The sequence below is a fragment of the Oncorhynchus tshawytscha genome, unplaced genomic scaffold, assembly GCF_018296145.1.
Source record: "Oncorhynchus tshawytscha isolate Ot180627B unplaced genomic scaffold, Otsh_v2.0 Un_contig_7217_pilon_pilon, whole genome shotgun sequence".
NCBI classification, from domain to species: Eukaryota; Metazoa; Chordata; class Actinopteri; order Salmoniformes; family Salmonidae; genus Oncorhynchus; species Oncorhynchus tshawytscha.
Genome location: NW_024609606.1, coordinates 105,001 through 130,000, shown reverse-complemented (window position 1 = coordinate 130,000; position 25,000 = coordinate 105,001). Strand labels below are relative to the sequence as shown.

The 25,000-nt window shown below is 49.6% G+C and overlaps 1 protein-coding gene across 1 annotated transcript in view; it reads left to right on the top strand.

The window, feature by feature from the left end:
* The window catches only part of LOC112240906 (voltage-dependent T-type calcium channel subunit alpha-1H), a 131,918-nt gene that overhangs the window by 98,953 nt on the left and 7,965 nt on the right, over positions 1 to 25,000 (top strand). The window contains exons 23-34 of the mRNA XM_042316218.1: positions 31 to 203; positions 6,860 to 6,986; positions 7,443 to 7,568; positions 8,151 to 8,240; positions 10,069 to 10,261; positions 11,934 to 12,085; positions 12,396 to 12,505; positions 13,179 to 13,312; positions 15,431 to 15,501; positions 16,500 to 16,578; positions 17,347 to 17,468; positions 19,143 to 19,454. Coding sequence (XP_042172152.1) covers positions 31 to 203; positions 6,860 to 6,986; positions 7,443 to 7,568; positions 8,151 to 8,240; positions 10,069 to 10,261; positions 11,934 to 12,085; positions 12,396 to 12,505; positions 13,179 to 13,312; positions 15,431 to 15,501; positions 16,500 to 16,578; positions 17,347 to 17,468; positions 19,143 to 19,454 — 1,689 coding nt within the window. The remainder of the gene's footprint in view (positions 1 to 30; positions 204 to 6,859; positions 6,987 to 7,442; positions 7,569 to 8,150; positions 8,241 to 10,068; positions 10,262 to 11,933; positions 12,086 to 12,395; positions 12,506 to 13,178; positions 13,313 to 15,430; positions 15,502 to 16,499; positions 16,579 to 17,346; positions 17,469 to 19,142; positions 19,455 to 25,000) is intronic.

Genomic DNA, 25,000 nt, shown 5'->3' with positions numbered 1-25,000 from the left:
TGTGTGTGTGTGTGTGTGTGTGTAGCCCAGGGTCTGTACTCAGGTGAAGCAGTCTATCTGAAGAGCAGCTGGAATGTTCTGGATGGACTGTTGGTGTTTGTATCTCTGCTGGACATTCTGGTTTCCATAGCATCCGCCGGCGGTAACCGTATCCTAGGAATCCTCAGAGTGCTGCGACTCCTGCGTACCCTTCGACCCCTCAGGTCTGTGATGTAACGTGTGTTTGTACTGTACCTTGTGAAAACAATTTAACTAATAACACCCTTGTTTACTGTCACGTCAGCTTGTCTCTCCTAGCTGTCTGTTTACTGTCACGTCAGCTTGTCTCTCCTAGCTGTCTGTTTACTGTCACGTCAGCTTGTCTCTCCTAGCTGTCTGTTTACTGTCACGTCAGCTTGTCTCTCCTAGCTGTCTGTTTACTGTCACGTCAGCTTGTCTCTCGTAGCTGTCTGTTTACTGTCACGACAGCTTGTCTCTCCTAGCTGTCGGTTTACTGTCACGTCAGCTTGTCTCTCCTAGCTGTCTGTTTACTGTCACGTCAGCTTGTCTCTCCTAGCTGTCTGTCACGTCAGCTTGTCTCTCCTAGCTGTCTGTTTACTGTCACGTCAGCTTGTCTCTCCTAGCTGTCTGTTTACTGTCACGTCAGCTTGTCTCTCGTAGCTGTCTGTTTACTGTCACGTCAGATTGTCTCTCTAGCTGTCTGTCACGTCAGCTTGTCTCTCCTAGCTGTCTGTTTACTGTCATGTCAGCTTGTCTCTCCTAGCTGTCTGTTTACTGTCACGTCAGCTTGTCTCTCGTAGCTGTCTGTTTACTGTCACGTCAGCTTGTCTCTCCTAGCTGTCGGTTTACTGTCACGTCAGCTTGTCTCTCCTAGCTGTCTGTCACGTCAGCTTGTCTCTCCTAGCTGTCTGTCACGTCAGCTTGTCTCTCCTAGCTGTCGGTTTACTGTCACGTCAGCTTGTCTCTCCTAGCTGTCGGTTTACTGTCACGTCAGCTTGTCTCTCCTAGCTGTCGGTTTACTGTCACGTCAGCTTGTCTCTCCTAGCTGTCGGTTTACTGTCACGTCAGCTTGTCTCTCCTAGCTGTCTGTTTACTGTCACGTCAGCTTGTCTCTCCTAGCTGTCTGTTTACTGTCACGTCAGCTTGTCTCTCCTAGCTGTCTGTTTACTGTCACGTCAGCTTGTCTCTCCTAGCTGTCTACTGCACATCTGTCACTGTCAGCAGCTTGTCTCTCCTAGCTGTCTGTTTACTGTCACGTCAGCTTGTCTCTCCTAGCTGTCTGTTTACTGTCACGTCAGCTTGTCTCTCCTAGCTGTCTGTTTACTGTCACATCAGCTTGTCTCTCCTAGCTGTCTGTTTACTGTCACTTCAGCTTGTCTCTCCTAGCTATCGGTCACGTCAGCTTGTCTCTCCTAGCTGTCTGTTTACTGTCACATCAGCTTGTCTCTCCTAGCTGTCTGTTTACTGTCACGTCACTTCAGCTTGTCTCTCCTAGCTATCGGTCACGTCAGCTTGTCTCTCCTAGCTATCTGTCACGTCAGCTTGTCTCTCCTAGCTGTCGGTTTACTGTCACTTCAGCTTGTCTCTCCTACCTATCGGTCACGTCAGCTTGTCTCTCCTAGCCATCTGTCACGTCAGCTTGTCTCTCCTAGCCATCTGTCACGTCAGCTTGTCTCTCCTAGCTGTCTGTCACGTCAGCTTGTCTCTCCTAGCTGTCTGTTTACTGTCACGTCAGCTTGTCTCTCCTAGCTGTCTGTTTACTGTCACGTCAGCTTGTCTCTCCTAGCTGTCTGTTTACTGTCACGTCAGCTTGTCTCTCCTAGCTGTCTGTTTACTGTCACGTCATCTTGTCTCTCCTAGCTGTCTGTTTACTGTCACGTCAGCTTGTCTCTCCTAGCTGTCTGTCACGTCAGCTTGTCTCTCCTAGCTGTCTGTTTACTGTCATGTCAGCTAGTCTCTCCTAGCTGTCTGTCACGTCAGCTTGTCTCTCCTAGCTGTCTGTCACGTCAGCTTGTCTCTCCTAGCTGTCTGTTTACTGTCACGTCAGCTTGTCTCTCCTAGCTGTCTGTTTACTGTCATGTCAGCTTGTCTCTCCTAGCTGTCTGTTTACTGTCACGTCAGCTTGTCTCTCCTAGCTGTCTGTTTACTGTCATGTCAGCTTGTCTCTCCTAGCTGTCTGTTTACTGTCACGTCAGCTTGTCTCTCCTAGCTGTCTGTTTACTGTCACGTCAGCTTGTCTCTCCTAGCCATCTGTCACGTCAGCTTGTCGCTCCTAGCCATCTGTCATGTCAGCTTGTCTCTCCTAGCTGTCTGTTTACTGTCACGTCAGCTTGTCTCTCCTAGCCATCTGTCATCTGTCACGTCAGCTTGTCTCTCCTAGCTGTCTGTTTACTGTCACGTCAGCTTGTCTCTCCTAGCCATCTGTCACGTCAGCTTGTCTCTCCTAGCTGTCTGTTTACTGTCACGTCAGCTTGTCTCTCCTAGCCTTCTGTCACGTCAGCTTGTCTCTCCTAGCCGTCTGTCACGTCAGCTTGTCTCTCCTAGCAATCTGTCACGTCAGCTTGTCTCTCCTAGCTGTCTGTTTACTGTCACGTCAGCTTGTCTCTCCTAGCTGTCTGTTTACTGTCACGTCAGCTTGTCTCTCCTAGCTGTCTGTTTACTGTCACGTCAGCTTGTCTCTCCTAGCTGTCTGTTTACTGTCACGTCAGCTTGTCTCTCCTAGCTGTCTGTTTACTGTCACGTCAGCTTGTCTCTCCTAGCTGTCTGTTTACTGTCACGTCAGCTTGTCTCTCCTAGCTGTCTGTTTACTGTCACATCAGCTTGTCTCTCCTAGCTGTCTGTTTACTCTCACTTCAGCTTGTCTCTCCTAGCTATCGGTCACGTCAGCTTGTCTCTCCTAGCCATCTGTCACGTCAGCTTGTCTCTCCTAGCTGTCTGTTTACTGTCACATCAGCTTGTCTCTCCTAGCTGTCTGTTTACTCTCACTTCAGCTTGTCTCTCCTAGCCATCTGTCACGTCAGCTTGTCTCTCCTAGCTGTCTGTCACGTCAGCTTGTCTCTCCTAGCTGTCTGTCACGTCAGCTTGTCTCTCCTAGCTGTCTGTTTACTGTCACGTCAGCTTGTCTCTCCTAGCTGTCTGTTTACTGTCACGTCAGCTTGTCTCTCCTAGCCATCTGTCACGTCAGCTTGTCTCTCCTAGCTGTCTGTTTACTGTCACGTCAGCTTGTCTCTCCTAGCTGTCTGTTTACTGTCACGTCAGCTTGTCTCTCCTAGCTGTCTGTTTACTGTCACATCAGCTTGTCTCTCCTAGCTGTCTGTTTACTGTCACTTCAGCTTGTCTCTCCTAGCTATCGGTCACGTCAGCTTGTCTCTCCTAGCTGTCTGTTTACTGTCACATCAGCTTGTCTCTCCTAGCTGTCTGTTTACTCTCACTTCAGCTTGTCTCTCCTGGCTATCGGTCACGTCAGCTTGTCTCTCCTAGCCATCTGTCACGTCAGCTTGTCTCTCCTAGCTGTCTGTTTACTGTCACATCAGCTTGTCTCTCCTAGCTGTCTGTTTACTCTCACTTCAGCTTGTCTCTCCTAGCCATCTGTCACGTCAGCTTGTCTCTCCTAGCTGTCTGTCACGTCAGCTTGTCTCTCCTAGCTGTCTGTCACGTCAGCTTGTCTCTCCTAGCTGTCTGTCACGTCAGCTTGTCTCTCCTAGCTGTCTGTTTACTGTCACGTCAGCTTGTCTCTCCTAGCCATCTGTCACGTCAGCTTGTCTCTCCTAGCTGTCTGTTTACTGTCACGTCAGCTTGTCTCTCCTAGCTGTCTGTTTACTGTCACGTCAGCTTGTCTCTCCTAGCTGTCTGTTTACTGTCACATCAGCTTGTCTCTCCTAGCTGTCTGTTTACTGTCACTTCAGCTTGTCTCTCCTAGCTATCGGTCACGTCAGCTTGTCTCTCCTAGCTGTCTGTTTACTGTCACATCAGCTTGTCTCTCCTAGCTGTCTGTTTACTCTCACTTCAGCTTGTCTCTCCTAGCTATCGGTCACGTCAGCTTGTCTCTCCTAGCCATCTGTCACGTCAGCTTGTCTCTCCTAGCTGTCTGTTTACTGTCACATCAGCTTGTCTCTCCTAGCTGTCTGTTTACTCTCACTTCAGCTTGTCTCTCCTAGCCATCTGTCACGTCAGCTTGTCTCTCCTAGCTGTCTGTCACGTCAGCTTGTCTCTCCTAGCTGTCTGTCACGTCAGCTTGTCTCTCCTAGCTGTCTGTTTACTGTCACGTCAGCTTGTCTCTCCTAGCTGTCTGTTTACTGTCACGTCAGCTTGTCTCTCCTAGCCATCTGTCACGTCAGCTTGTCTCTCCTAGCTGTCTGTTTACTGTCACGTCAGCTTGTCTCTCCTAGCTGTCTGTTTACTGTCACGTCAGCTTGTCTCTCCTAGCTGTCTGTTTACTGTCACATCAGCTTGTCTCTCCTAGCTGTCTGTCACGTCAGCTTGTCTCTCCTAGCTGTCTGTTTACTGTCACGTCAGCTTGTCTCTCCTAGCTGTCTGTTTACTGTCATGTCAGCTTGTCTCTCCTAGCTGTCTGTTTACTGTCACGTCAGCTTGTCTCTCCTAGCTGTCTGTTTACTGTCATGTCAGCTTGTCTCTCCTAGCTGTCTGTTTACTCTCAGTTCAGCTTGTCTCTCCTACCTATCTGTTTACTGTCACGTCAGCTTGTCTCTCCTAGCCATCTGTCACGTCAGCTTGTCTCTCCTAGCCATCTGTCACGTCAGCTTGTCTCTCCTAGCCATCTGTCACGTCAGCTTGTCTCTCCTAGCTGTCTGTTTACTGTCACGTCAGCTTGTCTCTCCTAGCCATCTGTCACGTCAGCTTGTCTCTCCTAGCTGTCTGTTTACTGTCACGTCAGCTTGTCTCTCCTAGCCATCTGTCACGTCAGCTTGTCTCTCCTAGCCATCTGTCACGTCAGCTTGTCTTTCCTAGCGATCTGTCATGTCAGCTTGTCTCTCCTAGCTGTCGGTTTACTGTCACGTCAGCTTGTCTGTCCTAGCTGTTTGGTTTACTGTCACGTCATCTTGTCTCTCGTAGCTGTCTGTTTACTGTCACGTCAGCTTGTCTCTCCTAGCTGTCTGTTTACTGTCACGTCAGCTTGTCTCTCCTAGCTGTCTGTTTACTGTCACGTCAGCTTGTCTCTCCTAGCTGTCTGTTTACTGTCACGTCAGCTTGTCTCTCCTAGCTGTCTGTTTACTGTCACATCAGCTTGTCTCTCCTAGCTGTCTGTTTACTGTCACGTCAGCTTGTCTCTCCTAGCCATCTGTCACGTCAGCTTGTCTCTCCTAGCTGTCTGTTTACTGTCACGTCAGCTTGTCTCTCCTAGCTGTCTGTTTACTGTCACGTCAGCTTGTCTCTCCTAGCTGTCTGTTTACTGTCACATCAGCTTGTCTCTCCTAGCTGTCTGTTTACTGTCACTTCAGCTTGTCTCTCCTAGCTATCGGTCACGTCAGCTTGTCTCTCCTAGCTGTCTGTTTACTGTCACATCAGCTTGTCTCTCCTAGCTGTCTGTTTACTCTCACTTCAGCTTGTCTCTCCTAGCTATCGGTCACGTCAGCTTGTCTCTCCTAGCCATCTGTCACGTCAGCTTGTCTCTCCTAGCTGTCTGTTTACTGTCACATCAGCTTGTCTCTCCTAGCTGTCTGTTTACTCTCACTTCAGCTTGTCTCTCCTAGCCATCTGTCACGTCAGCTTGTCTCTCCTAGCTGTCTGTCACGTCAGCTTGTCTCTCCTAGCTGTCTGTTTACTGTCACGTCAGCTTGTCTCTCCTAGCTGTCTGTTTACTGTCATGTCAGCTTGTCTCTCCTAGCTGTCTGTTTACTGTCACGTCAGCTTGTCTCTCCTAGCCATCTGTCACGTCAGCTTGTCTCTCCTAGCTGTCTGTTTACTGTCACGTCAGCTTGTCTCTCCTAGCTGTCTGTTTACTGTCACATCAGCTTGTCTCTCCTAGCTGTCTGTTTACTCTCACTTCAGCTTGTCTCTCCTAGCCATCTGTCACGTCAGCTTGTCTCTCCTAGCTGTCTGTCACGTCAGCTTGTCTCTCCTAGCTGTCTGTTTACTGTCACGTCAGCTTGTCTCTCCTAGCTGTCTGTTTACTGTCATGTCAGCTTGTCTCTCCTAGCTGTCTGTTTACTGTCACGTCAGCTTGTCTCTCCTAGCCATCTGTCACGTCAGCTTGTCTCTCCTAGCTGTCTGTTTACTGTCACGTCAGCTTGTCTCTCCTAGCTGTCTGTTTACTGTCACGTCAGCTTGTCTCTCCTAGTCTGTCTGTTACTGTCACATCAGCTTGTCTCTCCTAGCTGTCTGTTTACTGTCACGTCAGCTTGTCTCTCCTAGCTGTCTGTTTACTGTCACGTCAGCTTGTCTCTCCTAGCTGTCTGTTTACTGTCACGTCAGCTTGTCTCTCCTAGCTGTCTGTTTACTGTCACGTCAGCTTGTCTCTCCTAGCTGTCTGTTTACTGTCACGTCAGCTTGTCTCTCCTAGCTGTCTGTTTACTGTCACGTCAGCTTGTCTCTCCTAGCTGTCTGTTTACTGTCACGTCAGCTTGTCTCTCCTAGCTATCTGTTTACTGTCACGTCAACTTGTCTCTCCTAGCTATCTGTTTACTGTCACGTCAGCTTGTCTCTCCTAGCTGTCTGTCATGTCAGCTTGTCTCTCCTAGCTGTCTGTCATGTCAGCTTGTCTCTCCTAGCTGTCTGTTTACTATCTTAGGATGAATGCACCCACTAGCTGTAAGTTGTTCAGGATAGGAATGTTTGCTAAATTACTAAAATGTAAATTACTAAAATGTTACAGGTGTGTGTGTGTGTGTGTGTGTTGCAGGGTGATCAGTCGAGCCCCAGGTCTGAAGCTGGTAGTAGAGACTCTGATCACGTCTCTGAGACCCATTGGAAACATCGTCCTCATCTGCTGCGGCTTCTTCATCGTTTTTGGAATACTGGGAGTACAGGTAACACACAGAGACAGAGACAGAAAGACAGAGACAGACAGCGAGAGAGAGAGACAGCGAGAGAGAGAGAGACAGAAAGACAGAGACAGACAGCGAGAGAGAGCGAGAGACAGCGAGAGAGAGCGAGAGACAGCGAGAGAGAGAGCGAGAGACAGCGAGAGAGAGAGAGAGAGACAGCGAGAGAGAGAGAGACAGCGAGAGAGAGACAGCGAGAGAGTGAGAGAGACAGCGAGAGAGTGAGAGAGACAGCGAGAGAGTGAGAGAGACAACGAGACAGCGAGAGAGACAGCGAGAGAGACAGTGAGATCAAGAGAGAGACAGTGAGAGAGAGAGAGACAGTGAGAGAGAGAGAGACAGTGAGAGAGAGACAGAGTCACACAGACAGACAGGCTGCAATTTAGTCTTATAGTCTGTGGTTGAGTTGTGTGTTTCTCTCTGTGGTTTCTTGTGTTGTAGCTTTTCAAGGGTAAGTTCTTCCACTGTGAGGGGGCGGACGTGAGGAACGTGACCAATAGGACTGACTGTCTCCGTGCCGGCTACCGGTGGACACGACGCAAATACAACTTCGATAACCTGGGACAGGTACCCAGAAACACACACACACACACACACACACACACACACACACACACACACACACACACACACACACACACACACACACACACACACACTGGATTCTTTAATCCATTATCTTGCTTTATCCAATGTAAACATATGGATACCATGCCAATAACACCCTTTGAATTGGAATGAATTGAAATGAATCGAAATGAATTGAATTAAAAATGAAGATGAGGAAAGGAGAGGTCTGAGTTATATCTTCTATTCCTCTGTCTGTCTGTCTGTCTGTCTGTCTGTCTGTCTGTCTGTCTGTCTGTCTGTCTGTCTGTCTGTCTGTCTGTCTGTCTGTCTGTCTGTCTGTCTGTCTGTCTGTCTGTCTGTCTGTCTGTCTGTCTGTCGCTCTGTCTGTCTGTCTCGCTCTGTCTGTCGCTCTGTCTGTCTGTCTCGCTCTGTCTGTCGCTCTGTCTGTCGCTCTGTCTGTCGCTCTGTCTGTCGCTCTGTCCGTCGCTCTGTCTGTCTGTCTCGCTCTGTCTGTCGCTCTGTCTGTCTGTCTGTCTTGTCTGTCTGCCTGCCTGCCTGCCTGCCTGTCTGTCTGTCCAGGCGTTGATGTCTCTGTTTGTCCTGTCCTCTAAAGACGGGTGGGTCAGCATCATGTATGACGGACTGGACGCCGTTGGGGTAGACCAGCAGGTAACACACACACACACACACACACACACACACACACACACACACACACACACACACACACACACCACAACAGGTATTCAACCGTCTTTGCGATATCCGTGTTTGGCTGTATATGCCAATACAGTTTATTGAATGAAATTGAGATGGAACAGAGTTCTGATTTGATTTTTTAACCTTTTAGGCATTCTGAGCAAATCAGGTAATAGATCTGTTCTGGTAGTCCCCACATAGTACTGCTACAGGCCTCTGGTAGTCCCCACATAACACTGCTATTGGCCTCCAGGTCTGTTCTGGTAGTCCCCACATAGTACTGCTACAGGCCTCTGGTAGTCCCCACATAGTACTGCTACAGGCCTCTAGGTCTGTTCTGGTAGTCCCCACATAGTACTGCTACCGGCCTCTAGGTCTGTTCTGGTAGTCCCCACATAGCACTGCTACTGGCCTCTAGGTCTGTTCTGGTAGTCCCCACATAGCACTGCTACCGGCCTCTAGGTCTGTTCTGGTAGTCCCCACATAGCACTGCTACCGGCCTCTAGGTCTGTTCTGGTAGTCCCCACATAGTACTGCTACAGGTCTCTGGTAGTCCCCACATAGTACTGCTACAGGCCTTTGGTAGTCCCCACATAGTACTGCTACAGGCCTCTGGTAGTCCCCACATAGTACTGCTACAGGCCTCTGGTAGTCCCCACATAGAACTACCACAGGCCTCTAGATCTGTTCTGGTAGTCCCCATATAGTACTGCTACCGGCCTCCAGTACAACAGTAGAACCAATAAGTCCTGATGAGTGTTGTGGCAGTAGATCCAATAAGTCCTGATGAGTGTTGTGGCAGTAGAACCAATAAGTCCTGATGAGTGTTGAGGCAGTACAACAGTAGATCCAATAAGTCCTGATGAGTGTTGAGGCAGTACAACAGTAGATCCAATAAGTCCTGATGAGTGTTGTGGCAGTAGAACCAATAAGTCCTGATGAGTGTTGGGGCAGTACAACAGTAGAACCAATAAGTCCTGATGAGTGTTGGGGCAGTACAACAGTAGATCCAATAAGTCCTGATGAGTGTTGGGGCAGTACAACAGTAGAACCAATAAGTCCTGATGAGTGTTATGGCAGTAGAACCAATAAGTCCTGATGAGTGTTGAGACAGTAGAACCAATAAGTCCTGATGAGTGTTGTGGCAGTAGAACCAATAAGTCCTGATGAGTGTTGAGACAGTAGAACCAATAAGTCCTGATGAGTGTTGTGGCAGTAGAACCAATAAGTCCTGATGAGTGTTGAGGCAGTAGATCCAATAAGTCCTGATGAGTGTTGTGGCAGTAGATCCAATAAGTCCTGATGAGTGTTGTGGCAGTAGAACCAATAAGTGCTGATGAGTGTTGTGGCAGTACAACAGTAGATCCAATAAGTCCTGATGAGTGTTGAGGCAGTACAATAGTCGATCCAATAAGTCCTGATGAGTGTTGAGGCAGTACAACAGTAGATCCAATAAGTCCTGATGAGTGTTGGGGCAGTACAACAGTAGATCCAATAAGTCCTGATGAGTGTTGAGGCAGTACAACAGTAGATCCAATAAGTCCTGATGAGTGTTGAGGCAGTACAACAGTAGATCCAATAAGTCCTGATGAGTGTTGGGGCAGTACAACAGTAGATCCAATAAGTCCTGATGAGTGTTGGGGCAGTACAACAGTAGATCCAATAAGTCCTGATGAGTGTTGGGGCAGTACAACAGTAGATCCAATAAGTCCTGATGAGTGTTGGGGCAGTACAACAGTAGAACCTATAAGTCCTTTTCTCTCTGTTTCTGATATTGTGGTTTATCTTCGTCCTCCAGCCGGTGAGGAACCACAACCCGTGGATGCTCCTGTTCTTCATCTCCTTCCTCCTCATCGTCAGTTTCTTCGTCCTCAACATGTTCGTGGGCGTCGTCGTGGAGAACTTCCACAAGTGTCGTCAGGACCAGGAGGAAGAGGAGGCCAAGGCCCGGGAGGAGAAGAGAGCCAAGAGAGCAGAGAAGAGGAGGAGGAGTAAGAGGGAGGGGAGGGAGGGAGGGAGGGGGAGGAGAAGAGAGCCAAGAGAGCAGGGAGGAGGAGGAGGAGTAAGAGGGAGGGGAGGGGGAGGGAGGGAGGAGGAGAAGAGAGCCAAGAGAGCAGAGAAGAGGAGGAGGAGTAAGAGGGAGGGGAGGGAGGGAGGGAGGGGGAGGAGAAGAGAGCCAAGAGAGCAGGGAGGAGGAGTAAGGGAGGGAGGGATCGAGGGAGGGATCGAGGGAGGGATCGAGGGAGGGGAACGAGGGAGGGAGGGATCGAGGGAGGGATCGAGGGAGGGATCGAGGGAGGGATCGAGGGAGGGAGGGAGGGAGCCAAGAGAGCAGAGAAGAGGAGGAGGAGTAAGAGGGGGAGGGAAGACATGTTGCTCCTGAGTTTGGTGTGACACATACTGTTTCCTACACACACACACACACACACACACACACACACACACACACACACACACACACACACACACACACACACACACACACACACACACACACACACACACACACACACACACACACACAGACCCCTCTATCTGCAGTCTGTCGTAGTGTTCAGCTCAGTGACATAAACTTTCTGGCAAACAGAGATGCTTTTCTGGCCAAAGACACCTTGAGATGGTGATGGATAGGATGGAACTCCTGAGGCAGCAGTTTCATCTACACACACACACACACACACACACACACACACACACACACACACACACACACACACACACACACAGTCACACACACACACACACACACACACACACACACACACAGTCACACACACACACACACACTCACACACACACACACACACACACACACACACACACACACACACACAGTCACACACACACAGTCACACAGACACACACACACACACACAGTCACACACTCACACACACAGTCACACACACAGTCATACACACACACGCGCACACAGTCTTTGACCAGGTTACTGTTGTCACACACACACACACACACACACACACACACACAGTCACAACTCTCTGGCAGTAACTTCATCGATGACCTCATACCAGAAGCATAAGGTGATTTTTTACTGTTGTCCCTGAGACCTGATCTACAGACGACCAGTTTAATGACCACTTTACTCTGTGTGTCTGTAACAGAGGCCCAGGAGAGGCCCAATTTAATGACCAGGTTACTCTGTGTGTCTGTAACAGAGGCCCAGGAGAGACCCAGTTTAATGACCAGGTTACTCTGTGTGTGTGTTCCAGAGGCCCAGGAGAGGTCCAGTTTAATGACCAGGTTACTCTGTGTGTCTGTAACAGAGGCCCAGGAGAGACCCAGTTTAATGACCAGGTTACTCTGTGTGTGTGTTCCAGAGGCCCAGGAGAGGTCCAGTTTAATGACCAGGTTACTCTGTGTGTCTGTAACAGAGGCCCAGGAGAGGCCCAGTTTAATGACCAGGTTGCTCTGTGTGTCTGTAACAGAGGCCCAGGAGAGGCCCAGTTTAATGACCAGGTTACTCTGTGTGTCTGTAACAGAGGCCCAGGAGAGGCCCAGTTTAATGACCAGGTTGCTCTGTGTGTCTGTAACAGAGGCCCAGGAGAGGCCCAGTTTAATGACCAGGTTACTCTGTGTGTGTGTTCCAGAGGCCCAGGAGAGGCCCAGTTTAATGACCAGGTTACTCTGTGTGTGTGTTCCAGAGGCCCAGGAGAGGCCCTACTATGCAGACTACTCCCCGGTGCGTCTCACCATCCACACGTTGTGCACCAGCCACTACCTGGACCTCTTCATCACCGTCATCATCGCTACCAACGTCCTCACCATGAGCATGGAGCACTACAACCAGCCGCAGGTAACTATAGCAACCGCACTACGCTACAAACAGCTCCAGGTTACTATAGTAACCATGCTACACTAGAACCAGGCACAGGTAACTATAGCAACCACACTATGATACAAACAACCCCAGTTAACTATAGCAACCACACTGCGGTACAAACAGCCCCAGGTTACTATAGTAACCACATTACAACTATAGCAACCACACACTGGTAGCCATAGCAACCACAAAGTTAACTAGGGCAATCGGGTACCTATAGCAACGAGTGTGTGTGTGTGTGTGTGTGTGTGTGTGTGTGTGTGTGTGTGTGTGTGTGTTCCAGTATCTGGAGGAGGGGTTGAAGTATTGTAACTACGTCTTCACTCTGGTGTTTGTTATCGAGACGGTCCTCAAACTCATCGCCTTCGGGCTGAGACGCTTCTTCAAGGAGAGGTAACACACAACACACACTGCATACACACACCACCCTCTGGGTGAGACGTTCCTCAAACTCATCGCCTTCGGGCTGAGACGCTTCTTCAAGGAGAGGTAACACACAACACACACTGCATACACACACATACACAGACACACACAGACACACACACACATAACCTCTGGCTGAGACGCTTCTTCAAGGAGAGGTAACACACACACACACACTCACACACTCACACCCACTCTGCCTACACACACACACACACAACACACACACACACACACATAACCTCTGGCTGAGACGCTTCTTCAAGGAGAGGTAACACACACACACACTGCATACACACACACACACATAACCTCTGGCTGAGACGCTTCTTCAAGGAGAGGTAACACACAACACACACTGCATACACACACACACACACAGACACACACACACATAACCTCTGGCTGAGACGCTAAGGAGAGGTAACACACAACACACACTGCATACACACACCCACTCTGCCTACACACACACACACTGCATACACACACACACACACACCCACTCTGCCTACACACACACACACACACTCACACACTCACACCCACTCTGCCTACACACACACACACTGCATACACACACAACACACTTTCAATACTCTATGTGGATACACAATGAAACGTAGTGTTCTCTGTGTAGGTGGAACCAGCTGGACCTGGCCATAGTGTTGTTGTCCGTCATGGGCATCACTCTGGAGGAGATTGACCTCAACGCATCACTTCCCATCAACCCCACCATCATACGCATCATGAGAGTACTGAGGATCGCTAGAGGTACTCACACACACATACACACATCAACCCCACCATCATACGCATCATGAGAGTACTGAGGATCGCTAGAGGTACTCACACACACACACACCCATCAACCCCACCATCAAACACTTCATGAGAGTACTGAGGATCGCTAGAGGTACTCACACACATACACATCATCCCCAGGATCATACGCATCATGAGAGTACTGAGGATCGCTAGAGGTACACACACAGACAAACACACATCAACCCTACCATCATACACATCATGAGAGTACTGAGGATCGCTAGCGGTACTCACACACACACACAAACACACACACACACACATACACATACACAGACACACCTCTCCCTCAGTGATACGTGTACAAGGGCTTTTATTGACAATAACATGAAGTTGATGCAGAGTCAATATTTGCAGTGTTGACCCTTCTTTTTCAAGACCTCTGCAATTCGTCCTGGCATGCTGTCAACTAACTTCTGGGCCACATCCTGACTGATGGCAGCCCATTCTTGCATAATCAACGCTTGGAGTTTCAGAATTTGTGGGTTTTTGTCCACCCGCCTCTTGAGGATTGACCACAAGTTCTCAATGGGATTAAGGTCTGGGGAGTTTCCTGGCCATGAACCCAAAATATCGATGTTTTGTTCCCCGAGCCACTTAGTTATCACTTTTGCCTTATGGCAAGGTGCTCCACCATGCTGAAAAAGGCATTGTTCGTCACCAAACTGTTCCTGGATGGTTGGGAGAAGTTGCTCTCGGAGGATGTGTTGGTACCATTCTTTATTCATGGCTGTGTTCTTAGGCAAAATTGTGAGGTAGCCCACTCCCTTGGCTGAGAAGCAACCCCACACATGAATGGTCTCAGGATGCTTTACTGTTGGCATGACACAGGACTGATGGTAGCGCTTACCTTGTCTTCTCCGGACAAGCTTTTTTCCAGATGCCCCAAACAATCGGAAAGGGGATTCATCAGAGAAAATGAAAAAAATGTACCTTTTGCAGAATATCAGTCTGTCTCTGATGTTTTTCCTGGAGAGAAGTGGCTTCTTTGCTGCCCTTCTTGACACCAGGCCATCCTCCAAAAGTCTTCGCCTCACTGTGCGTGCAGATGCACTCACACCTGCCTGTTGCCATTCCTGAGCAAGCTCTGTACTGGTGGTGCCCCGATCCCGCAGCTGAATCAACTTTAGTTGACGGCCCTGGCGCTTGCTGGACTTTCTTGGGTGCCCTGAAGCCTTCTTCACAACAATTTAACCGCTCTCCTTGAAGTTCTTGATGATCCGATAAATGGTTGATTTAGGTGCAATCTTACCGGCAGCAATATCCTTGACTGTGAAGCCCTTTTTGTGCAAAGCAATGATGATGGAATGTGTTTCATTGCAGGTAACCATGGTTGACAGAGGAAGAACAATGATTCCAAGCACCACCCTCCTTTTGAAGCTTCCAGTCTGTTATTCGAACTCAATCAGCATGACAGAGTGATCTCCAGCCTTGTCCTCGTCAACACTCACACCTGTGTTAACGAGAGAATCACTGACATGATGTCAGCTGGTCCTTTTGTGGCAGGCTGAAATGCAATGGAAATGTTTTTGGGGGGGATTCAGTTCATTTGCATGGCAAAGAGGGACTTTGCAATTAATTGCAATTCATCTGTTCACTCTTCATAACATTCTGGAGTATATGCAAATTGTCATCATACAAACTGAGGCAGCAGATTTTTTGAAAAATAATATTTGTGTCATTCTCAAAGATTTTGGCCACGACTGTATATGTGTACAGTCTGTGTTTGGGTCCTTTTCTACAGTTCTAATGGTTCTGTTCTGGTTTCAGTTCTAATGGGTCTGTTCTGGTTTTAGTTCTAATGGGTCTGTTCTGGTTTCAGTTCTAATGGATCTGTTCTGGTTTCAGTTCTAATGGTTCTGTTCTGGTTTCAGTTCTAATGGTTCTGTTCTGGTTTCAGTTCTAATGGATCTGTTCTGGTTTCAGTTCTAATGGGTCTGTTCTGGTTTCAGTTCTAATGGGTCTGTTCTGGTTTCAGTTCTAATGGGTCTGTTCTGGTTTCAGTTCTAATGGGTCTGTTCTGGTTTCAATACTAATGGGTCTGTTTGGTTTCTGTCTCCTCAGTGTTGAAGCTGTTGAAGATGGCAACAGGGATGAGGGCTCTACTAGACACTGTGGTTCAGGCCCTGCCTCAGGTAACTATAATACCAATATAATACTGTAGTAGTACTATAGTAATACTGTTGATACTAATATAATACTGTAGTAGTACTATAGTAATACTGTTGAAGATCTGACTGGGTGTTATAATAATATGTCTGGGTTTTATAATAATATGTCTGGGTGTTATAATAATCTGGCTGGGTGTTATAGTAATCTGTCTGTGTGTTATAATAATCTGGCTGGGTGTTATAATAATCTGGCTGGGTGTTATAATAATCTGGCTGGGTGTTATAATAATCTGGCTGGGTGTTATAATAATCTGGCTGGGTGTTATAATAATCTGGCTGGGTGTTATAATAATCTGGCTGGGTATTTTATTCTATCCTGTGTTATAGTAATCTGGCTGGGTGTTATAATAATCTGGCTGGGTGTTATAATAATCTGGCTGGGTGTTATAATAATCTGTCTGTGTTATAATAATCTGGCTGGGTATTTTATTCTATCCTGTGTTATAATAATCTGGCTGGTGTTATAATAATCTGGCTGGGTGTTATAATAATCTGGCTGGGTGTTATAATAATCTGGCTGGGTATTTTATTCTATCCTGTGTTATAATAATCTGGCTGGGTGTTATAATAATCTGTCTGGGTGTTATAATAATCTGGCTGGGTGTTATAATAATCTGTCTGGGTGTTATAATAATCTGGCTGGGTATTTTATTCTATCCTGTGTTATAATAATCTGGCTGGTGTTATAATAATCTGGCTGGGTGTTATAATAATCTGTCTGGGTGTTATAATAATCTGGCTGGGTATTTTATTCTATCCTGTGTTATAATAATCTGGCTGGGTGTTATAATAATCTGGCTGGGTGTTATAATAATCTGGCTGGGTATTTTATTCTATCCTGTGTTATAATAATCTGTCTGGGTGTTATAATAATCTGGCTGGGTGTTATAATAATCTGTCTTATAATAATCTGTCTGGGTATTTTATTCTATCCTCCATTATAATATGTTCTGTGTCTCTAGGTGGGGAATCTGGGTCTGCTCTTCATGTTGCTGTTCTTCATCTATGCAGCACTGGGAGTGGAGCTGTTTGGGAAACTGGGTCAGTCACAGTGCTGTGAGTGTGTGAGTGTGTTTCATTTACGCTGATGAGCTGTTGAGTTGATTTCCCTGAAATTAATTACATCTTCCTTCTCCTATTTTCTCTCTCTCTCTCTCTCTCTCTCTCTCTCTCTCTCTCTCTCTCTCTCTCTTCTCTCTTTCTCTCTCTGTCTCTCTCTCTCTCTCTCTTCTCTCTCTTCTCTCTCTCTCTCTCTCTCTCTCTCTCTCTCTCTCTCTCTCTCTCTCTCTCTCTCTCTCTCTCTCTCTCTCTCTCTCTCTCTCTCTCTCTTTCTCTCTGTGAGTCTCTCTCTCTCTCTCTCTCTCTCTCTCTCTTTCTCTCTCTCTCCTCCCTCTCCTCCCTCCCTCCCTCCCTCCCTCCCTCCCTCCCTCCCTCCCTCCCTCCCTCCCTCCCTCCCTCCCTCCCTCCCTCCCTCCCTCCTTTCCCTCCCCCCTCCCTCCCCCCTTCCCTCCCTCTCTCTCCCTTTTTCTCCCTCCCTCCCTCCCTCCCTCCCTCCCTCCCTCCCTCCCTCCCTCCCTCCCTCCCTCCCTCCCTCCCTCCCTCCCTCCCTCCCTCCCTTTTCTCCTCCCCTCCACCCCTTCCATCTCTCTCCCTCCCTCTCCCCCTCCCTCCCTCCCTCCCTCCCTCCCTCCCTCCCTCCCTCCCTCCCTCCCTCCCTCCCTCCCTCCCCCTCCCTCCCCCTCCCTCCCTCCCTCCCTCCCTCCCTCCCTCCCCCCCACTACCCCCTTCATGTGTTCTCTGTGTTTATAGAGTGTTCAGAGGAGAACCCGTGTGAGGGTCTGAGTCGTCACGCCACGTTCCAGAACTTTGGCATGGCGTTCCTCACCTTGTTCCGCGTTTCCACCGGTGACAACTGGAATGGAATTATGAAGGTAAACTACCCAATCAGAGGGTGATAGTCAACCAATCAGATCCCAGCTGGGGAAACAGGGTTTGGTTGTAGGCCTTGCTGCTGTTCCAGGCACAGAGGAAACCCCTCATTAATAGTAAATGAAGACTGCTACTGAATTCAGACATTCTTCTTGCTTTTAGACAGGGTTCTAGTCCTTCTTTACAGGTTCTTACCCGTTGTGGACGTTCTATTAAAACCAATAACTATATATTATTTTACTCTCCAATTTCATTTCTGATTTTGTCTCATCGCTGCAACTCCCCAACGGGCTCGGGAGGTGAAGGTCGAGTCATGCGTCCTCCGAAAAACATGACCCACCAAAACTTTGCTTCTTAACACCCCGCCCGCTTAACCCAGAAGCCGCACCAACGTGTCAGAGGGAAACACCGTTCAACTGACAACAGGAGTCGGCCTGCAGGCGCCCGGCCCACCACAAGGAGTCGCTAGAGTGCGATGAGCCATGTAAACCTCCCCTAAACGACGCTGGGACAATTGTGCCCCGCCCTATGGGACTCCTGGTCACTGCTGGTTGTGACACAGCCTGGGATCGAACCTGGGTCTGTAGTGACGGTCCTCAAGCACTGCGATGCACTGCCTTAGACCACTGCACCACTCGGGAGTCACACATGTGGAGCTTCTATTTAAGGCTTGGAGCTGGCATTGTTTGAAGAACACAGAACACACACACAGAACACAGAACACACACACACAGAACACACACACAGGACACACACACACAGAACACACACACAGAACACAGAACAAAGAACACACACACAGAACACAGAACACAGAACACACACACAGAACACAGAACACAGAACATACACACAAAACACAGAACATACACACAGAACACAGGACACACACACAGAACACAGAACACAGAACACAGAACACATGCACAGAACACAGAACACTGTTCCCAGATGTCTGTCAGTGGAACCTAGTAAACCAACATGGAATGTTTTTCAAATCTACACGGAACGTTGAGGGAACCAGAGATATTTATCTGAATCACTCATTGGCTAAAACCATCTCCCTTCCCCCGGGCTCTGCCTGGTAATTGGCTGTTATCCAAGTCAGTCAGACACTCTGGCTCTCTGATAGACTTGGCTCTGTGTGTCTTGTGCCAACAAACTGGCTGTGGCTCAACTCAATGCCTCCACCTGGTGGTCAGGACTGGAGTTACAGCCTGAGAAACACAATACAATGTAATGCCATCATTCTACACTCTCTCCATTCTACACAAGAAGCTCTGTTGGCATAAAAAGCATGGACAATGACATTGTGTAACAGTATAAGGGTTAGGGCCTCCTGTTCTTCAGTAAACAACAGTCCCCATTTTCTGGGGTCCTCAAGCATCTTGACAGAAACTAGAACCTCGTTGTCATACTTGAGTAAAAGTAAAGACACATTATAATAGAAAAATGACTCAAGTGAAAGTCACCCAGTAAAATACTACTTGAAGTAAAAGTCTAAAAGTATTTGGTTTTAAATATACTTTAGAATCAAAAGTGAATTTAATCGCTAAAATATACTTAAGTATCAAAAGTAGTAATCTGTTTCTCTGTCTTCGGGATGATGTGTCTTTCTCAACCCTCTTGTTGTCTGAGCTACCTGTCCCAATAGTATCATCCCTCTGTCCCCTCAGGACACGCTGCGGGACTGTCGTCCAGAGGACCGCTCCTGTCTGTCCTACCTTCCTCTGGTTTCTCCGGTCTACTTCGTGACCTTCGTCCTGACGGCCCAGTTCGTGCTGGTCAACGTGGTGGTGGCGGTGTTGATGAAACACCTGGAGGAGAGCAACAAGGAGGCACAGGAGGAGGCAGAGGAGGAGGCCAAGGAGGAGGAGGCGCGTCAGGAGGAGGCCAGGCAACAGGAGGCCAGGCAAGAGGAGGCGCGACAGGAGGCCATCTGTCCCTTTAGCAACGCCACAGTGGGCGGTGTGGAATCATCTGGACAGGTATGGAGATGGATCACCTGTAGGTGGACCTAACCACAGATCTAGGATCAGATCAGCTTCCCGTCAGTCCTGTCAACTCTAGTCAGGGGGGGGGACCTAACCACAGATCTAGGGTCAGATCAGCTTACCATCAGTCCTTAACTGTCAGGGGGACCTAACCACAGATCTAGGGTCAGATCAGCTTACATCAGTCCTTAACTGTCAGGGGGGACCTAACCACAGATCTAGGGTCAGATCAGCTTCCCATCAGTCCTTAACTGGGGGACCTAACCACAGATCTAGGACAGATCAGCCAGTCACAGTGGGCGGTGTGGAATCATCTGGACAGGTATGGAGATGGATCACCTGTAGACCTAACCACAGATCTAGGGTCAGATCAGCTTCCCATCAGTCCTTAACTGGGGGACCTAACCACAGATCTAGGGTCAGATCAGCTTCCCAACAGTCCTTAACTGGGGGACCTAACCAGATCTAGGGTCAGATCAGCTTCCCGGTCCTGTCAGGGGTGACCTAACCACAGATCTAGGGTCAGATCAGCTTCCCATCAGTCCTTAACTGGGGGACCTAACCACAGATCTAGGGTCAGATCAGCCAGTCACAGTGGGCGGTGTGGAATCATCTGGACAGGTATGGAGATGGATCACCTGTAGGTGGACCTAACCACAGATCTAGGGTCAGATCAGCTTCCCATCAGTCCTTAACTGGGGGACCTAACCACAGATCTAGGGTCAGATCAGCTTCCCAACAGTCCTTAACTGGGGGACCTAACTACAGATCTAGGGTCAGATCAGCTTCCCATCAGTCCTGTCGGGGGAGGGGGGCTAACCACAGATCTAGGGTGGGATCAGCTTCCCGTGGAGTCCTGTCAGTCCTGTCAGGGGGGGGGGACCTAACCACAGATCTAGGGTCAGATCAGCTTCCCGTCAGTCCTTAACTGGGGGACCTAACCACAGATCTAGGGTCAGATCAGCTTCCCGTCAGTCCTTAACTGTCAGGGGGTCAGATCAGCTTCCCACCTAACCACAGATCTAGGGTCAGATCAGCTTCCCATCAGTCCTTAACTGGGGGACCTAACCACAGATCTAGGGTCAGATCAGCTTCCCATCAGTCCTTAACTGGGGACCTAACCACAGATCTAGGGTCAGATCAGCTTCCCATCAGTCCTGTCAGGGGGGGACCTAACCACAGATCTAGGGTCAGATCAGCTTCCCGTCAGACCTGTCAGGGGGGGACCTAACCACAGATCTAGGGTCAGATCAGCTTCCCGTCAGTCCTTAACTGTCAGGGGGGGGGGTGGAATCATCTGGACAGGTATGGAGATGGATCACCTGTAGGTGGACCTAACCACAGATCTAGGGTCAGATCAGCTTCCCATCAGTCCTGTCACTGGGGGACCTAACCACAGATCTAGGGTCAGATCAGCTTCCCGTCAGTCCTTAACTGTCAGGGGGGGGGACCTAACCACAGATCTAGGTGTAATCATCTGGACAGGTATGGAGATGGATCACCTGTAGGTGGACCTAACCACAGATCTAGGGTCAGATCAGCTTCCCATCAGTCAGTCCTGTGGGGGGTCCTTAACTGGGGGACCTAACCACAGATCTAGGGTCAGATCAGCTTCCCATCAGTCCTTAACTGTCAGGGGGACCTAACCACAGATCTAGGATCAGATCAGCTTCCCGTCAGTCCTTAACTGTCAGGGGGAGGGGACCTAACCACAGATCTAGGGTCAGATCAGCTTCCCATCAGTCCTTAACTGGGGGACCTAACCACAGATCTAGGGTCAGATCAGCTTCCCATCAGTCCTTAACTGGGGGACCTAACCACAGATCTAGGGTCAGATCAGCTTCCCATCAGTCCTGTCAGGGGGGGATGGACCTAACCACAGATCTAGGGTCAGATCAGCTTCCCGTCAGTCCTTAACTGTCAGGGGGGGGTGGTGGAATCATCTGGACAGGTATGGAGATGGATCACCTGTAGGTGGACCTAACCACAGATCTAGGGTCAGATCAGCTTCCCGTCAGTCCTGTCCACAGATCTAGGGGGGGTCAGGGGGGGGACCTAACCACAGATCTAGGGTCAGATCAGCTTCCCATCAGTCCTTAACTGTCAGGGGGGGTGGAATCATCTGGACAGGTATGGAGATGGATCACCTGTAGGTGGACCTAACCACAGATCTAGGGTCAGATCAGCTTCCCATCAGTCCTTAACTGGGGGACCTAACCACAGATCTAGGGTCAGATCAGCTTCCCATCAGTCCTTAACTGGGGGACCTAACCTAAGATCTAGGGTCAGATCAGCTTCCCATCAGTCCTGTCAGGGGGGACCTAACCACAGATCTAGGGTCAGATCAGCTTCCCGTCAGTCCTTAACTGTCAGGGGGGGGTGGAATCATCTGGACAGGTATGGAGATGGATCACCTGTAGGTGGACCTAACCACAGATCTAGGGTCAGATCAGCTTCCCGTCAGTCCTGTCAGGGGGGGGACCTAACCACAGATCTAGGGTCAGATCAGCTTCCCGTCAGTCCTTAACTGTCAGGGGGGGTGGAATCATCTGGACAGGTATGGAGATGGATCACCTGTAGGTGGACCTAACCACAGATCTAGGGTCAGATCAGCTTCCCATCAGTCCTTAACTGGGGGACCTAACCACAGATCTAGGGTCAGATCAGCTTCCCATCAGTCCTTAACTGGGGGGACCTAACCACAGATCTAGGGTCAGATCAGCTTCCCATCAGTCCTGTCAGGGGGGACCTAACCACAGATCTAGGGTCAGATCAGCTTCCCGTCAGTCCTTAACTGTCAGGGGGTGGAATCATCTGGACAGGTATGGAGATGGATCACCTGTAGGTGGACCTAACCACAGATCTAGGGTCAGATCAGCTTCCCGTCAGTCCTGTCAGGGGGGGGGGGACCTAACCACAGATCTAGGGTCAGATCAGCTTCCCGTCTGTCCTTAACTGTCAGGGGGGGAATCATCTGGAATCATCTGGATCAGGTATGGAGATGGATCAGTCCTGTAACTGGGGGACCTAACCACAGATCTAGGGTCAGATCAGCTTCCCATCAGTCCTTAACTGGGGGACCTAACCACAGATCTAGGGTCAGATCAGCTTCCCATCAGTCCTTAACTGGGGGACCTAACCACAGATCTAGGGTCAGATCAGCTTCCCATCAGTCCTGTCAGGGGGACCTAACCACAGATCTAGGGTCAGATCAGCTTCCCGTCAGTCCTTAACTGTCAGGGGGGACCTAACCACAGATCTAGGGTCAGATCAGCTTCCCGTCAGTCCTTAACTGTCAGGGGGGGGAATCATCTGGACAGGTATGGAGATGGATCACCTGTAGGTGGACCTAACCACAGATCTAGGGTCAGATCAGCTTCCCGTCAGACCTGTCAGGGGGGGGGACCTAACCACAGATCTAGGGTCAGATCAGCTTCCCGTCAGTCCTTAACTGTCAGGGGGGTGGAATCATCTGGACAGGTATGGAGATGGATCACCTGTAGGTGGACCTAACCACAGATCTAGGGTCAGATCAGCTTCCCGTCAGACCTGTCAGGGGGGACCTAACCACAGATCTAGGGTCAGATCAGCTTCCCGTCAGTCCTTAACTGTCAGGGGGTGGAATCATCTGGACAGGTATGGAGATGGATCACCTGTAGGTGGACCTAACCACAGATCTAGGGTCAGATCAGCTTCCCATCAGTCCTGTCAGGGGGGGACCTAACCACAGATCTAGGGTCAGATCAGCTTCCCGTCAGTCCTTAACTGTCAGGGGGTGTAATCATCTGGACAGGTATGGAGATGGATCACCTGTAGGTGGACCTAACCACAGATCTAGGGTCAGATCAGCTTCCCTCAGTCCTGTCAGGGGGGGACCTAACCACAGATCTAGGGTCAGATCAGCTTCCCGTCAGTCCTTAACTGTCAGGGGGGTGGAATCATCTGGACAGGTATGGAGATGGATCACCTGTAGGTGGACCTAACCACAGATCTAGGGTCAGATCAGCTTCCCATCAGTCCTGTCAGGGGGGGGACCTAACCACAGATCTAGGGTCAGATCAGCTTCCCGTCAGTCCTTAACTGTCAGGGGGGGGAATCATCTGGACAGGTGGAATCATCTGGACAGGTATGGAGATGGATCACCTGTCAGGTGGACCTAACCACAGATCTAGGGTCAGATCAGCTTCCCGTCAGTCCTGTCAGGGGGGACCTAACCACAGATCTAGGGTCAGATCAGCTTCCCGTCAGTCCTTAACTGTCAGGGGGGGTGGAATCATCTGGACAGGTATGGAGATGGATCACCTGTAGGTGGACCTAACCACAGATCTAGGGTCAGATCAGCTTCCCATCAGTCCTTAACTGGGGGACCTAACCACAGATCTAGGGTCAGAACAGCTTCCCATCAGTCCTCTAGGGTAACTGGGGGACCTAACCACAGATCTAGGGTCAGATCAGCTTCCCATCAGTCCTTAACTGTCAGGGGGGCTTCCCGTCAGTCCTTAACTGTCAGGGGGTGGAATCATCTGGACAGGTATGGAGATGGATCACCTGTAGGTGGACCTAACCACAGATCTAGGGTCAGATCAGCTTCACATCAGTCCTGTCAGGGGGGACCTAACCACAGATCTAGGGTCAGATCGGCTTCACATCAGTCCTTAACTGTCAGGGGGGGGAATCATCTGGACCTAACCACAGATCTAGGATCAGATCAGCTTCCCGTCAGTCCTTAACTGTCAGGGGGAGGGGACCTAACCACAGATCTAGGGTCAGATCAGCTTCCCATCAGTCCTTAACTGGGGGACCTAACCACAGATCTAGGGTCAGATCAGCTTCCCATCAGTCCTTAACTGGGGGACCTAACCACAGATCTAGGGTCAGATCAGCTTCCCATCAGTCCTGTCAGGGGGACCTAACCACAGATCTAGGGTCAGATCAGCTTCCCATCAGTCCTTAACTGTCAGGGGGGAATCATCTGGACAGGTATGGAGATGGATCACCTGGACACAGCTTCCCATCAGTCCTGTCAGGGGGACCTAACCACAGATCTAGGGTCAGATCAGCTTCCCATCAGTCAGTCCTGTCAGGGGGGGTGGAACCTGTAGGGGGACCTAACCACAGATCTAGGGTCAGATCAGCTTCCCGTCAGTCCTTAACTGGGGGACTAACCACAGATCTAGGGTCAGATCAGCTTCCCTTAACTGTCAGGGGACCTAATCAACAGGTGGGGGGGTGGACCTAACCACAGATCTAGGGTCAGATCAGCTTCCCATCAGTCCTGTCGGGGGGGGACCTAACCACAGATCTAGGGTCAGATCAGCTTCCCGTCAGTCCTTAACTGTCAGGGGGAATCATCTGGACAGGTATGGAGATGGATCACCTGTAGGTGGACCTAACCACAGATCTAGGGTCAGATCAGCTTCCCCGTCAGTCCTTAACTGTCAGGGGGGTCATCTGGACAGGTATGGAGATGGATCACCTGTAGGTGGACCTAACCACAGATCTAGGGTCAGATCAGCTTCACATCAGTCCTGTCGCGGGGG